This window comes from Barbus barbus (genome assembly GCF_936440315.1).
Source record: "Barbus barbus genome assembly, chromosome: 23".
NCBI classification, from domain to species: Eukaryota; Metazoa; Chordata; class Actinopteri; order Cypriniformes; family Cyprinidae; genus Barbus; species Barbus barbus.
In genome coordinates this window covers 4,461,837-4,479,169 of record NC_136751.1, presented here as the reverse complement: position 1 = coordinate 4,479,169, position 17,333 = coordinate 4,461,837, and the positions used below count along the sequence as shown (strand labels likewise).

Below are 17,333 nucleotides of genomic sequence, written 5' to 3'. Positions count from 1 at the left end.
TCGCTAGAGATTAAGTGTCCCCATGTGACATCAGTGGCTCAACTTCAATTTTGCGAAGCTACGAGAATACTTCTTGTGCACAAAGAAAACAAAAATAACAATTTATTCAACTATTCTTCTCTCAGAGTTAACTTTTTTGCCATGTTGGAGAGTACCACGACACGTGCGTGCGCTTTCTCCTGAACGTAAACGCATGCATCATGGTACTCTCCAAAATGGTGGAAGACGGTAACTTGGGGAGAAGAATTGTTGAATATTTTCTTTTGCTTTGCACACAAAAAGTATTCTTGTAGGTTTGCAAAACTGAAGCGGAGCCATTGATGTCACATGGACTGTTTTACTGATGTCCTTACTATGTTTCTGGGTCTGGGAACAGTTCAGTTCTGTTGTCTATGCAGGGGTCAGAGAGCTTTTTAGATTTAATAAAATATATCTCGTTTTCCCAAGACAAATGAAGGTCTTACGGGTTTGGAACAACATGAGGGTGAGTAATTAATGACAGAATTTTTATTTTTGGGTGAACTAACCCTTTAAGATAGAACAGCATGTAGTCAAGAGTTGAAGTGGGAAAGAGATGGGGGATGGGATCGGGAAAGGTCCGTGAGCTGGGACTCGAACTCGGGACGTTCGATATGTTGGCGCACTGCCCACAAGGCTATTGGCGACAACTACACCTAAACAGTATGTCGTCATAAACATCCAGTACTGTAATATGTGGGACAGAATTGGTTACATTGAACCATTTTCTAATAAATTCACAATCTGGCATATTTAAAGCTGCTCCCTCTTTACCTATTATGATGTACTGAGAATATTTCAATTTGTTGTCCTTTTGTTTCTTCCTGTCATTTTTGTTCTATTTTTTCATCTCTTTCTGTATCGAACATCATTGTGCAATGAAATTCTGATTTTGATATCTGTGCTTCTGGTATCTGAGCTTCAATAAACTTTCCCCATTTATTGACTGTCTGTCTCACATGTTGTTCTATCTGTCCTATCCAATAAACGTTTGCTTTTGGTTCTACAACCATCATCTGAGTTTCTATTCCTATTGTGACAATATAGAACACCAAATTTGTAGCCCCAATTTACATAATGCATCTCTCCCTAACAAATGGAGTCTGATTTGACACGAGAATGGGCATTGTTACACTTTTATTTTTTGTTTGTAGACACACTGGAGCTGTCATTGGAATTAGCTGTATTTGTCCCGAGAATCCTATTGTCTTTGCAAATTTTCCAGACAAGGGGAGATGTGGGGCATGATTTGAATTTACGCACGTGTAGACAGCTTCCGTGTCCACCATCATAGGTGTGGCTTTTCCCTCTATATTCATTTGCAGAATAGGCTCTTGATCAGCTTTCGTTGTTAACATTGGAAGCTGACTCTCCCCTCTAGGATTCTCTGGGCACCCCTAATAGCCTTGATTGGGACCTCCCCAAGGGTTTACTGGGCCCTGTGATGGACCGCGGGTGGGCTGCTGCCAACTCCCTTTTGGTTTTTGCCAACTTCCCTCTGGATTTCCTTCAGTCTCTTGTTTCCATCTTTTCAGCTGTCTCTGAACATATGTGGTTGGATTTTCTGTTTCCCCCAGCTGTTCTCCCTTTAATGATTTAGGGTCTAGTCTGATTGGGTACTCAGCTCGCATTGCTTGCAACACTGCTGGACGGAATGCATCAAAAACAGTTCCATCCATATAGTGAGAATCCACAGCTCTGTTTAGATTGGAAGCTTGAAGAATTTCTTCTATCTTTGCCCCTCCCATTATCTTTGCCAGAAGTGCTTTAATGTCCCCCACAGCTAAAAGTTTGCCCATCGTTTCTTCTTCGAGCACCTTAATCCACTTTCCAGCCCCCTCATGAATATCTGGGAGGCGAGTGACCAGCCCATCGAGGTCTTGTGAGGCCCAGGGGACATATTGTCCCTGTGCACCCTTGATTAAAATTGGGAGTTGTGCAGCCAGTGGTCTGAGGGTCCCTTTTTTTCTCCCCAGTTCCAATTTTCCTTTATCAAATGACTCCTCTCCTTCATTCACCTTCTCACTACTGTCAAACAGCTTATTTCTCCCTCTCTCCAATTTATTAACCTCTTGAATCTTTTTACCAGATTCATTAATTTTCTTTTCTATTTCTTCTTCCATAACCTTTGCTTGTGCTATCATTTCCCATTCCTTTCTTCTCATCTCTTCTAACATTTCCTCATATTCCGTTTTGCCTTCCTGGTTTGTTTTCATCATTTCTAATGCTATGCGTGCCTGTCTATAACAATCCATCGGTAAATATCCTTCACTTTCTTTTCCCTGTCGTCTCTTTGCTTTTACATCTGGTTCCTTTTTTTCTTCCAATTCTACTTGCCCTTCCATCTGCATTTCTCCCGACACTTCTACTGTACCCTTAAGCATTGGTAACTGTCCTTCTAGGGGCAGATATGGAGGTGGTTTAGAAAACATCATTTCCTTTTTCCTTGTCTCTTTGTCTGCCTCCTTTAGTATTTTCCTTGCCTGTTTTATACTTTTTAATGCATCATTCCCTTCCTTTTTAAACATGGCTAACACTTCGTACGCTTTTCCCTTTTTGCTTCTCTCTTTTCTCTTTTTTTACTGATACTTTCAGTTTTATAGTTTTTTATCAAAGTTTCCATTTCCTCACACAGTGCTACATCAAATGTCCCTTCTTTTGGCCACTCATTCTTTCATTCTGTCCCTTTATTTATAGGGATCATGCAGTCATTCATCCCTCTCAGGTGCGGCACTAGCTGCGTCCCACCCAAGGGGGGTCCAAGAGCGGGTGCGCAGCTTTTACCCACCCAATACGGAATTTATTTATTTTTCATACAGCCTCAATCATTCATGCAGACGCAAACACAGACATAGACAATAAATCGACTACACTACGCTCCTCTAGAACGACCTGGTTAATTTCGTCTTCTACTGATTCACTTTCTCAACACAGTAAAAAATAAAACCCAGCAGGAATTTTTTCCTATCCGTTCAGACCTTTGCGTAACTTATTACAAACAAAGCGGTATCCATAGGATTTTTGCCATCCTATTCAGTCCCCTGGAAATTCCTCCAGGGCGGTATCCGACGACTTTGCGCGCTTTCCTCTACTTTATCTGCTTAACGTTATCCTTAAGGCCCATTAACAATAAACACAGATTATTACATGCAATTAGTTATTCTGGAATCAAAACCCCCTTTTTATTTTCTCTTTCTTTGTTCTTTAAATTTGGAAGAGCAATTTGTAAGAGTTCTTACCACGCCGGGCTAAATGACAAACAACACAAATCAATTATATAAGCATAAACTGCCTACCTTTTATTTGTGGCTACGTCAAACAGCCCAACGTGGATTTTCATCCTCTGCTCCAAACCAATCCTGTTCGTGACGCCAATTGTGGTGGCTTCCGCCTTTTCTATGAATAATCTCTCTCAAATCTTGGGGTTTCGATGCCAGAAAATAGACTTTATTAAAACAAGAAAACAAAGCGGAGAAGCCTCCTGCAGGAAAGTTCTCTTGAACGTAGTCGGCGTCCTCTTTAAATAGTCTTTCCTCTAGGCGGGTTCAATACATTTCATATATGGTTTCACCTTTTTAGGCTTTGTTTTCCTTACATTTAGAAAGGGCTCCTATATGGTAGGGGAAAGCAGTTTTTTTCCTGCAAATGAGAATATAAATATTGGATATAAATAGTAAACTTGCAGTTCTGATAAGAAATTTAAATGTGAGCAACTGCAAGAAAGTAAGTTAAAATTGAAGAAAAATTAGTAAAAAAAAAATATTCCATGGCAGGAAGTGCGAGATTGAGATGTAAATTTGGAATTACGAGAAAAAGTCTGAATTCTTGAGTTTATATTTTGTAATTTTTTATCTAAAAAAGAAAGTCTGAAAGAGAAGTAAGCTTTTTTTTCTGTGGCAGAAAACAGGCTTCCATAGAATTCAGCATTGGTAAAACAGTATAGGAAACATTTCCTACTACTAGTTCCAAACATGACACAATTACAAGCTATTATAGCAGCTTTATTTAAGAAATATTACACATTCTCAAAGTACAACAAATCTTCTCTATGAAGCTCTCCAGTCTTGCCATTGTGCTAGCGTAAATTAACATGAGGTGATGGAGAATTAAGACCTGACTTTGTTCTAAAATCAAAGGACCGAGGGATCTGAAAGAAAAGAAAATGGCAGTACAGTCACTAATGAATTAAAACAAATATGTAAAACTTTGTAGGGCTTCAGATAGTTTGGTATATGCAGCATTTTAGAACTTTCTGCCGAGGCGCCTTCAAACCTCAAGCACCAAACCTTACAATACCTTTCATATCCAGAGGCATGAAAAGCCAGAGTATAAAAGGACGAATGAGAAAAGGCAGCGTTTATACAGAATAGTTTTGGGGTCAACGGCTAAAGTAATGAGCTGAGGCACTATGGTAGTGATTTCATGAGACAGTTTGGGTTGCGGGCCTTCATTGTAATGTACCTACATTAATCAAATAAAAAGTAGACAAAATACATTTAGAATATATTATCTCTCATAACATTGAAATAACACCTCAGTCCATCTTTTTTTGGTGGGCAGAAAGTACAAGAACACTTGATCGTAAAGAACAGATCCAGAAAAGTGCAAAAATACTTTCCATTATCTCATTATTTAAATGAAAACCAAAGCACAGCTGTCTGATTGACTGTGTTGCATGTCAATCAAAAATGGTTGCCGAGGTGAGATCAAGTCAAATGATATTCCTTCCACTCCTTAAACTGAAACACTTTTTTTTTTTTTCCTGGAACAAAACATGAGGAGGATCCTAAATATGAACTGAATTTCAGTTAAACCTGTAGGAAAGCAAAAAAAAAAAAAACACCTATCATTTCAACACATAGGCATGTCTGCATTCACAGGAAGCTGAGAGGGTCACAGGGTCTCATATCTAGCTGTAGCAGAACCGTGAAAGTCGCTGGAGCAGCAGAGGCAGGTCTTGTATCTCAGGCCTTCATGAGTGCGCTGACCACAGCCCTGGCGTTGAGGCTGCGCAGGTCGCTGTACGTCTGCCCGGTGCCCACAAACACGATGGGCTGACCTGTGATGTAGGTCATGGAGATAGCAGCGCCCACCTACAGGAAACAATGTGGAGTTCTTAACCAAGATTCATTTCACAAGAACGTGCCATGAAAAAAAGGACCTGGAGATAATACCTTATCATCAATGGTGTCAAACTTGGTGAGAACGATGCCGTCGATGAGCCTGGGTTTGTCAGTCTTGGAATGATCAGCCAGCGCTTGATTAAATTTAACCTACAAAAAAAAAAAAAAAAAACATTCACTACATAATGACCTGGAAATTTTTGAGAAGCTTGGGACTGCATTTCATATATCAGTTTCCCACATGCAATAGAAACAGAACAAATAAGAGAGTGGTAACCGTCATGGATACCCTGTGCAGCCCAGATATCGTTTTCTAATTGGCTGAATTATCCCATGTCAACTTTTCCTTGGGTATGTTTGATTTAAGTCTCTCAATGTTATTACACATAAATGTTGCCATGTTGTACCCGTTACTTTTTTCCCGAAAGTAGTTAGAATGGACCAATCCATTTTTATAATTATGTAGCTTGCGGTCTGTGCGATTATTTATTTTATTTGTTTTGTCTGTTTTTGATGATTGCTCACCAAGGTAGCATTTAAGCAAAACAAAAAAATCATTAATATTGTGAAACAGTTACATATAGTTTAACTTGATGTACTAAAATAAAACAAAATATAAAATCTAATTTAACATTAATTAAAAACTATAATATCTCAGTAATATTAAATAACACTGCTTCAGTCTTCAGTGTCACATGATCCTTCAGAAATCATTCTATCATGCTGATTTGATGCTCAGAAAACATTTCTTAATATCAATGTCAAAACTGTTTTTACTGCTTAATATTTGTGCAAACCAAGATACATTTTTTTAGGATTTGTTGCCTATCAATTTCAGAAGAACAGCACAGATAAATCTCATATAAGATTATAAATGTATTTACTGTCATTTTAAGCAATTTAATGCATCCTTGTTGAATAAAGGCATTAATTTCTATTTAAAAAAAGAAACCCTGTCTGAAATTCCATCATTATTTACTCACTTTCACGTCATTGTAAAGTTGTATGGCTTTCGATATTCCTTGAAAGACACAAGTATACATTTTTGAATAATATCTGACACACTTTTCAATTTAATATCAGTGGAAGCAGACTGGGGTTGAAAGGTGGTAAAAAGGCATCATTAAATTTACTGAAATACTTTGCACGAGCGGGCCGTTATTTGTCACAACTCACTATTTTCATGCATAAATGGCTCTCTGAAACATCAAGGGCTCCCTAGTGCAAAAGCACTTTTTAGTGTCCAGAAACATTTGCTGGTTAAAGATGGCTACTTCATGTGACACTATGGAGCAGTGCCTTCTACAGGCCATATGTGGCATTATACCTACCAGCTGATCCACAGCCTCATTTCCCACCAGCGCTTCTCCCACAAACAGCACCAGGTCCGGGGTGTTGACGGCGATCAGCTTCGCCAGAGCCGTCATCAGAGGAGCGTTATCCTGCATACGGCCGGCGGTATCGATCAGCACCACGTCAAAGCCCTGGTTACGAGCTGCAGAGAGAGCGAGAGAGAGCGAGAGAAGTGTTAACAAATGAATCCTTCTAAAGTTTCATTTCCTCTAAAATCACAGGGTTTTTACCAAAGGCGATAGCCTCCATGGCGATCCCAGCAGCATCCTTGCCGTAGCCTTTCTCGAAGAGCTGTACAGCGGGCTGCCCTCCGTGCTTCTCAGGCGGGTGCAGAGAGTTCAGACGCCGCTGATGAGTCCTCAGCTGCTCCACGGCACCTGCACGGAACGTGTCACAGGCCGCGATGAGCACCGTGAAGCCGTTCTCGATCAGCCAATAAGAGATCTGTACAAAAAAAAAAAAAAAAAATCAGACCCCTATGATTTCTATAATGTCAGGGTATCTGCAGGATTTTTAAGCTCCAATTTAAGACTTTTTAAGACCTGCACAAATAAAATAAATACCATATAAGCAGGGTGGGGCAATGCTAACATATTAAAGTGTAAAATGACTGTAAAAAGCATGATTTGCAATTCAGATACAGGTTTTCACAAAAAAAAAAGAACACGTTTTCTTTCCGTGCCTTTCTGAATAAAGACACCAACCCATCCCTGCACAGCCTGCTTTTCTTTTGAGCTTACTATTAGTCCAAGAATCCTGAAAAAGTGTCATGGTTTCCATAAATATATATTAAGCAGCAAAAACTGTTTTCAATATTAATAATAATGAGAACCATTATTAACAATTGATAACAACTGAGCTCCAAATCATATTACATTGATTTCAAGGATCATGTGACACTGATGACCAGAGAAATGATGCTGAAAATTCAGCTTCGCGTCACAGGAATAAATTACATTTTAAAACATTAAAATAGGAAAAATTTATTTGAAATCCAGATAATAATAATTCACAATATTACTGCTTTTACAGTATTTTTGATTCAATAAATGCAGCCTTCTTGAGAATGAGACTTTTCAAAAACATTAAAAAAATCACAATTATTTCAAACTTTTTACCGTTAGTGTATTTCAAATGAAAACAGAAAATTCTCAACTGCATATACATTCATTTGATATATTTTTTATATATCATATACATTTCTAATTTCAATCACTTCTTAGCAAAAGCCAAATATTCCACAACTTAAATTTCTATAAAGTAATTAAAATAATTTTAAGTGAGGTTTATTTATTTATTTTTGTTACCTTGGCGAGGTTGGTGGACTTGCCGACGCCGTTCACCCCACAGAAGGTGATGATAAAGGGTTTGCGCTGAGAACGAGCCTCTAGCACGTCCCTCAAGATGTCCACGCGCCGCTTGGGCTGCAGGATCTGCACCAGAGAGTCCTGCAGAGCCTGCTTTACTGTAGAGGCCACAGCTGGAGAGAAGAAGATTTAGAAGAGCAAAATAAGAGCAAAAATTTATTCCAGAAAGCAAGACAGAAGACAAACATGTGTGTGGGAAAGCTGCTGTTTGGACGGGCTGTTCAGCAGCTGTGCGCTGTACTCACTGGTGAAAGTGCCCATGACTTTGCCTTCCAGTTTCTTGGCCACAGAGAGACAGAGCTGGGAGGCGATTTCGGCTGCTACATTCTTGGCTAGAGAAACAAGAAAAGACAAACTGCAATTAGACTGATCAAGTTATAACAAAGGCTGTATACACAGTATATAAGCGGGTGTCTAGTTGTTTGTGATTATTGGAATCTTTGAGCATTATTTTGAACAGGCCCCATTCATTTAGACTGATTTGTGAACTTTTCAATAAATTCATTAATAAGAACAGACTGAAAAGAACAACTGACTCATGAATCAAAAAAAACTTTGTGGCTCACAAGTAAGTTTTATAAAGATCAGTAACTAGCCGAGGGGTTTTTAATCCCCAAATACGATCATCCACATGAGAGAGAGACCCCATCTTAAAGGCAGCTATACATTTTCACATGTATAAAAGACACAATTCATACTGTGGAAAGTTCATATTTAAATGCGGAAAATATTATTTATGTTATTAGTTATGTTTTTAATGTTTATCAATTTTTATTTTAATGATTTTCTTTAAAAATTATGTAATTTTAATACTTTATACTTATAGTACTGTACTGTTGGATGTACTTATATTTTTTATTTAATAAAATTTGACCTTATTTTAATCAGATATAGTTTTTTTGACATATCATCATGTACTGATACTGTACAGTATTATTTATTCATATAATTTTATTTAAAATGATTCATTGCAATCATTTTTTAATCAATTTTATCGCACTTTTCTTACATTTCTGTTACATGTATTATTAATTTACATCACTTTTTTTTTATATATTTCTATGCATTTTACTTTTTTTTTTTAAATCACAAAATATTATAGTTATCTTTTACTGTACTGCTACATTTATTACTCATTTATACAGATTTTATTATTTAAGAAATGTTTATTTTACTCAAATATTTTTAAACAAAATTTTATGCAAGAAATTATGATGCGCACTCACGAGAACGGTCTTTTTTTCTGTTTTCCAAACTGTTCTCATGAGTGCGGAACATCATTTCTTGCACAAAATGACTTGACTTAGATTAACGCACCAAAATAACAAAAAAAAGATCAAGTAATGAAGGAGCGCGGTGCAATCGACGTTGTTGAACTGAATTCTCATTAAGCACCTGCTGCCAGCGTTCAATAAGATGTCTTTCGACGAAATTAGTAAAATGACTGACGATATTCACATTCACCATGGGAGATGTGGAAAAGATTTTACTCGCGTCCTCACTTTCTACACAAGATACAACAAATGGAACAACGGCTGTTGGCACTTTAACCAAAAGGAGTTGGAATGGAGCTACATGCCCAAACATTGAGTGAGTACTACAGAAGTTGTTGGATACCACGGGGACTGTGAATCCAAAAAGAACCGACAACTGGACGTGATGACTCTGAGTTCTGCAAAAAGTGGTGCGAGATTCTAAACCATTGTTCGATGAATCTAATGCTCTTGATCATTGAGCTCACAAAGAAAGAAAACGTCATTATCTGAAAAAATAGAAAATCAAAAGATGGAAATTAATCACAAATTTGATAAGAAACAACTAGATGATCTTCAGAGACAAATGGAAGCAAAATTTGATAAATTCAGAATGGAGTTACTCAACGTCAAGATTCACAAGTTCAAGAGGGACACCATGGACAATAAAGACCACCAAGTTTACACCTGGATGTCGGAGAAATCTAAACCTCAACAACAGCGAGGGGGATTGAGACTCACAAGTGCCTCTGAATCAGATGATTCTTACACGTCGTCTTCTCAAATTACATCTCGACAGAGAAAACCTTTTTTAGGCCAACCCCGTCGCTCCAAACGCAATCAAAATGGAAGAAACCAACGAGAAGAGGGCGTCGAGGAAAAGGACTTCAGGAGGTAACTTCATCCAAATGTACTGTTTAAATGATCAATGATCCGACATTGACTATTCAACGAGCAGATAAAGGTGGAGGGGTTGTGGTCATGAATACTAGTACATACATCAAGAAAATAAAAGGGATGTTACATGATGAGACATTTTATAAGAAACTTGTATCTAACCCGACTGAGTCCTATAAAGAACAAATTGATGAAATTTTACAAATAGGATTAGAGAGGAAATGGATTAATGAACAAGAATTTAAATATTTAAAAAAAATGAATATCCTAGGATTCCGGTTTCACACACTTTACCAAAAATTCATAAATCACTAGAAGATCCTCCAATGCGACCAATTGTTTCAGGAAATGGGTCATTGACAGAAACTATATCTAAATATCTTGATTCTTTGATTCAACCATCTTATTTAAAAGACACCACTGATTTTTTTTTTTATAAATTGAATCAAAATCCTTGTATAAACACGATGGACTGGCTTATAACACTCGATGTCACTTCACTCTATACAAATATACCTCATGAGGCAGGTTTGGATGCACTACATTTTTACTGTAAAGATGATGACAGTAGAGTACCATCACAATATATAGTGGACCTTACTACATTAGTCTTCTTAACCAAGAACTATTTTTTATTTGAGAGAGATTTTTATTTGCAAGTGCAAGGTACAGCGATGGGCACTCCCATAGCACCAAATTATGCTCATTTATTTATGCGTAAATTTGAACAAGATCATGTCCATAAGAGCAATCCAGTTCAGTCAAATATTAAAGTTTGGATGCGTTATACAGATGATTTGGTCAGGTTCTGAACAGGAATTAGATTAATTTGTATCATTCATTAATTCGAAAACTCCATCAATTATTCACAATGGAAAAAAGCTGTGATTCCATAAATGTTTTGGACGTTAAAGTAACAAAGATCAATGAGCCATTACATACAGCAGTATTTTGAAAACCAACGAATAATAAAAATACAATATTATCTATTGACAGATATCATCCAGCTCCTTTAAAACGTAGTTTACCGATCAGTCAATTACATAGATTAAAACGTAACTGTAGTACTGAACATGAATTCGAGGAACAGGTAAAACTGCTATTTCAACGATTTCGTTCTAAAGGGTATCTACAAAGTTGGGTAAATAACAAATTGGAAAAGGTGACCAAATTGAATAGACATGATCATTTGAAAATAAATAAACCCAATAAAAAACAAAGACATTTTTCAGTAAATTGTTCATTGACATACAATGAGCACAGTAATACAATAAAATCGATAATTTATAAATACTGCCACATATTATCATCTCATGAATCTTTAAATGATAAATTCAAATATCGTCCATTGCTCAATTTTAAAAGATCACGAAACAGATCAGATATGATGGTAAATTCAGATGTAGTAAGGAGAAAAAAGACTGCATATATACAAGGCTGTTTCCGTGCAGAAACTGTGCTACATTCCGGAATTTGGTGAAGTGTAAAGAGTTTATGAGTCCAGTAACATTAAAATACAGTAAAATTACATCTTGTATTACATAGTAATGTGATCTATATGTTAAAATGTCCCTGTCAAAAGATATATATAGGAAAATCATCGCGTCAATTGAAATTACGGATTAACGAACATAAATCGAGTATACGACGACAAGATATAACCTCTTCAGTAGCGAGACATTTTAATGAAATGGGACACGACATCAAGCAATTGGAATGTATAGGAATATAAGAGGTTTTTGGGTCACGTCGAGGAGGTAATATAAATAAGGAACTATTGAAACGGGAGGCATTTTGGATTCATAAACTTAAATCGCTGACACCAAATGGTGTGAATGAAGAACTAGAACTTTCTGTTTTTCTTTAATGTACTAGAATTGGTCAAATTCATCTTTAAGATAAAAAAAAATATATAAAATATTTAATAAAATAAATCTGGAGTATTTACAGGGTGAAAACCATAATTGCTTATGACGATGTATTTCTGATGTTTCTAATTATTGAATTTTCCACTGTCATACTATTTAAAGGTGGAGTATATATTGTTGATTTAAACTGTAGGCTTGTATAATAGTGATAAATGAATAAATCTAGATAATTCTTAGTTACGGATGTGTAGTGTGATGTACTAGTGAATATGAATGAATGAATGTTATGGGGGTGTTATGAATGGGCGTCTCTCCTCAACCACCACCAGTGTGCAGCATCCACTTGGATGATGCGACGGCAGCCACAGTACAACGGCGCCAGTGCGCTCACCACACACCAGCTACAGGTGGACAGTAGAGAGAGTCATAGAGCCAATCAAGTGTATGGGGATTATTAGGAGACCATGATAAACAAGGGCCAGTAGAGGGAATTTGGTTACACCCCTGCTCTTTACAAGAAGTGCCATGGGATTTTTAATGACCACAGAGAGTCAGGACCTCGGTTTAACGTCTCATCCGAAAGACTATGTATGTAGAATATGATGTTTTATGTTGTGAAAATTGTTTAGAAGTTAAAAGGAAAATGTTTTAATGATTGTGGTGATTCAACATTTATTACTGACTGATGACGTCGACACAACTGGTGATTGGAAAAGTGGGTGGAGGGATGTAATTGCTTTACACACCGATGAAGGCTTGGTAGCCGAAACGTTTGTGTCTTTCCCTACTGGTGATGAATTAAACGGAAAAAGAAGTGTTAAAAAAAAAAAAGAGTGAAGTTGATCATTTCTTGCACAAAGTGACTTAGATTAACGCACCAAAATAAATAAAAAAGATCAAGTAACGAATTAATTTTATTTGTTGAACTAAATAAAATTGTATTACACATTTTCTCCTATAGCACCTTACTTTTAGATGTATTATTTATATCAATCTTTATTTATTTAAATATTTGTATGTATTCTAATCAAATTATTACTACATTTACATTTAATCATTTAGCAGACGCTTTTATCCAAAGCGACTCACAAATTAGAGCAATCAAAACAACAAAAGAGCAATAATATAGCACTCCTCCACTCCCCTGATAAGATAATTAAATATTCTATAACAAAGTATATATATACTATATATAGTATAATTTAAGTTCAATTAATTTTCCAGGCCTAGAAAACACCATATTACAATTTTCTCCAGGTTTTCCATAACTAAACTATAAATATAAACAAAAAGTGTTTTGAATGAGGAGCCATGGGGCAAGAGCAATGTCATACCGATGAGGTGATCCCTCATCTTGTCCAGAACTGGCTCCATGTCCTCCTGAGTCAGATTCTTAGATCCCACCAGGCCTTTCAGCATCCCAAACATTCCCCCGAAACCACCCTTTTTGGCTCTGCAGAGAAACCACACAGAATGTACATTCTATATCAATTGTAGACGAAGCAAGTTCAGATGAAGAAACTCAACATTTTGAGGCATGTTGAAAAGACAAAATAGTAGTGAGTTTGTTACCCTTTCTTAGTGTTTGCCACCACAACTCTCTCCTCTTCTTGCACTACTTCATCCTCCTCATCTGAGGACTCATACTCGACACCTCGCAGGTCCCCTTTCATTGAATCCACCTGGATCAGCTGGAGGAACAGAGTTACTTGATCATTTCATCTGCAATAAGTTTATCTGAAAGCTTTAAACAACCACAAATATTAAACAGTCTTCAACACAGAAATAATGAATTTTTACTAGCAGTGCTTGCTTGTAAAAAGCGAACTGCAGTGAAATTGAGAATGTTTTAGTCAGGGGTAATAATGGACTGCTCACCGGTTCAGCTATGGCATCAGGGTCTTGGTTCTGTGCGTCACTGGAGTTGTTGCCATTGGTTCCACTGTAGTCCAGCTCTCCAGTGCGCTTCCCGCCCATATCCCACACTCGGTTCGCCTTCCCCTTTGGCTTCTGGGGTTTAGGGGACTTACTGTACAATACAACAGAATAAAAAAAAGAAAAAAAAAAGATTTTACTTCAAACCAGTGTTATTTTAGCATCAGTAACATACTATTGCATTTTTTGTTAATATTTTGAATTTTTACATTTCACTTTATTTTAAGTTAAAGCTTCAAATTTATTTTGTTGTTTGTACATTTTTATTAGTTTTTTACATTTATGGCATTTAAAATGTATTTATTTATTTATTAGTTTTAGTCATTTTTGTATTTTAACAAATGAAAATGAGAAATATTTATTTCAGGTAATAAATGTTTTTTTTTTTTGTTTAAGGGTAAATTTACATGACGAAGACTTTACTAAAAACAGAAAAATTTTTCCTTTGCATTTTTGAAGTTTCGCATACAGACAGCAAAGTTAAACAAATGAAACAACAAAACGATCCTGTTCACACAGACCCATGAAAACAACTAATAACGCTGGATTTTTTCATGCCAGGCCAGTAGTTGGCGATGACACTTTGTAAAAAATACTACGCGCCTGCATACCTATAGACTGAACACGTAATATGCATGTGCATAAGGTCACCGTTTCCACAAATTCATGTTTTTGTAGTTTACACAGATTATATAGTTTTCAAAAACATCGTGCATTAAAAGTTTGTGTTTTCAGGCCCCCAAAATGACATTGTTGCAAAGCTGCACGATTAATTGCTAGAAGACCGAGATTCCGATTCAAACACCCATGCAATCCCATTTTTAAATGCCAATGATACCCCATTCTAGAACATTTCAATATGCGTTCAAGCTGCCGCTGACACAGAGAGTAGATATGTACCATGTTTAGATAAGAAACAGCTTCACAAACACAAATTTGTGACTCAATTTATCCAGAATCGTGCAGCTCTACGTTGTGTAAACGAACAGCCAAAATGCATAAAAAGTTTTCTGTTTGTTGTTGAATAGGGTCGTGTAAACGGCCCCTTAGTTAATGATAATAATCCTGCTTTACAAATGATAAATTATTATAACTATGTAATCAGATAAAATAACATTTTCACAGCTTAATTTGCCATGAACAAAGCTTTTTCTCACAATTCATAAAGCGTCCTACCTGGGCTTCTCTGCTTTTCCGCCACCCAACTGCTTGCTGAAGAACTTGGCACGGTTCCTCTCGATAATCTCCTCTTGGGTCAGGCCCTCGTTTCCATTCTCCACAGCTTTTTTTGAGGCAGTCTGTGAGGCAGCTTTAGCCTGATCCCCTCCTGATTCAGCTGATGACGGGTGAAAGAGAAGAAAAGAAAGAACGGTTACATTAACAAACCTATAGCTTCGGTGATTTGCTTTATTAAAAGTCTCTTAGATTTCTCACCTTCCTTTTTGGCATTTTTACTTTTCTTGCCTACTTGCTCTTTGCTTTTGTCTCCATCTTTTGTCTCAATCATAGACTTCACAGTTTTCTTGGATTTCTCAGACTCATTGAAATTCCTCATTGAGACGGGGGCCTTGGCTTTGCTGCTGACCTCCGCCTCCCTGCAAAACACACACAACATATAAGTGATGATGCCTTGAGCTTAAGTGCTGAAAATAATTTTACAATGTGGACATATCTCGGCTTCTATTGATCTAATTCTTCAGTGACTGTCACACAGACATTTCTATTTATTGATCCAGAAAAAGACCTAGCTCACCGCAGAAGTCTGTGGAAGTCATCTCCAAACTCAAAATTATTGAGCAGAAACTTTAGGGCGCCTCTCTGCTCCAGCTCATTCTTGTATCGATCTCTGAAGTACAGCTGGACATCATCTATGAACTTGTCCACATACGTCAGCGTCAGGATCTTTTGAAAACCCACCTGAGACAGCAGAAGCACACAATCAGACATACGGACAGCTGAGTCACGGGCCACTGACTGATCTGATGAATCACATCATCTGCAATGAAAAATCAACACTCACCACAAACACAAGCTCAAACTCATTGTCCAGCTTGTATTTAAGACCGAGGGCATTGTGGGTGAAGGAGTTATTCCCACTCCTCTCCTGCAAAAAGAAAGCCAAAAAACAAACATTCAACTTCAGATATGTCTTAACATGCATGTTGTTCTCATCTAAATCTGAGAGAAACTTCAATCTGAAAATCTTTCATCAAATCGTCATTTTGAAGTGGTGGACGTGTTCAAATACAAGGTTAATTTTAAGTTAGATAATAGTTGATCAAACATATCTAATATTCATGGAATGTGTTTTCTTAACTTGAGTTAACAGCTACTGCTGTTTATGGAAGCCTGTTTTAAGATTTAATAAAATATTAGTTTTTTTTGTGCAATTCTTAGTTTTTCTCTCACAATTTGGACAATTCTCTCAATTCTGAAAATAAAAAAGGGCAGAACTGTAAGATATATACTGAAAATTCGGACTTTTTTCCTGCCACAGAATGAAAAAACAAAAAAGGTAACTACGACTTTAATTCACACTTCCAACTTTTTACTTGCAATTGCAAGTTTATATCTCACAATTAGGAATTGTGAGTTACTGTTATATATAAACTAGAGATAGAAATATAATTCTGATATAACAATAAATTGATTGATATAACAACTATTTTCTAATAATAATAAAATTTTATAAGAGTAGCCTAATTATTTATAATACGACAAACTTTGATTTGACAATGTGCTATACACTCTGTTTAAACAGAACATTCATAAGCAAAAAGTGTAATATATATATGTTTAATATACACACACAGACATATACATACACATTTGTGAATATACAATTTAGCAAGGAATAGTTATACAATAATTAAACTAAATATGAAAAGCGTCTACTTTGAGCTCTCTATCTGTTTATCTAGGCTAGTACACGCAGTATTACACACACACGACTGTCCAACACACACGATACGAAACTCCGACTCAAATGCATCTGTCAGTCAATATTTGTGCTATTTTACATCACCCTACACAGTAACTATAGTAACCTACATTACCCCTCACAGCCAGAAACACTGGACACAACAGTACTCTGAGTCTGGGGCGATACCTGCAGGATGACGGAGCGGATGAGAGCGTTAACGGACCCGCTGAAGGACTCGCTCACTCCGGCCCCCTGGAAACACCACAACACGATCCCTCCTTTACTGAAGATGGCGAAGAAGTCCAGCATCTTTGCCAGTCACGAACGAACCCAATACTACGAGGAACACAACACCGGTCAACAAAAAAAGAAACCGTGTTAAAAAATAAATAAGTGCTCCAAAGTCGGCCTGCGCTTGAGTTAATGTGCGCCGTCACAATCACTACTCAACTCACGATCAGACACGTCAGTGGCACAATAAGGAAGTGACGCAACTTCCGGTGGAGAGACCGATGCGATCAATACTTTAATTTCATCATTTATCATTTGTCACACGTCACATTTAAATTCTTTAACATTGGTTTAGATTTTTATAA

At 36.9% G+C, this 17,333-nt stretch overlaps 1 protein-coding gene across 1 annotated transcript; it reads right to left on the bottom strand.

Moving 5' to 3' along the window:
* Positions 1-4,000: 4,000 nt before the first annotated feature.
* On the bottom strand, positions 4,001-17,216 carry srpra (SRP receptor subunit alpha). Its single transcript, XM_079374597.1, has 15 exons — positions 17,193-17,216; positions 16,924-17,073; positions 15,835-15,918; positions 15,568-15,731; positions 15,249-15,409; positions 14,991-15,150; positions 13,758-13,908; positions 13,452-13,570; positions 13,214-13,332; positions 8,107-8,193; positions 7,802-7,974; positions 6,725-6,938; positions 6,473-6,636; positions 5,193-5,291; positions 4,001-5,111 (listed from the first exon to the last, which is right to left on the bottom strand). The coding sequence occupies exons 2-15, from the start codon at positions 17,044-17,046 to the stop codon at positions 4,983-4,985; spliced, it is 1,947 nt and encodes a 648-aa protein (XP_079230723.1). The 5' UTR covers positions 17,047-17,073; positions 17,193-17,216; the 3' UTR covers positions 4,001-4,982.
* Positions 17,217-17,333: the final 117 nt, after the last annotated feature.

Excerpts from the sequence above, each read along its gene's own strand:
- srpra (XM_079374597.1), bottom strand. The coding sequence starts at position 17,046 with ATGCTGGACTTCTTCGCCATCTTCAGTAAAGGAGGGATCGTGTTGTGG. Across the intron at positions 15,919-16,923 it reads TCCGCTCCGTCATCCTGCAG|GAGAGGAGTGGGAATAACTC; the intron begins GTATCGCCCCAG and ends TTCTTTTTGCAG. Across the intron at positions 5,112-5,192 it reads TTGACACCATTGATGATAAG|GTGGGCGCTGCTATCTCCAT; the intron begins GTATTATCTCCA and ends TGTTTCCTGTAG.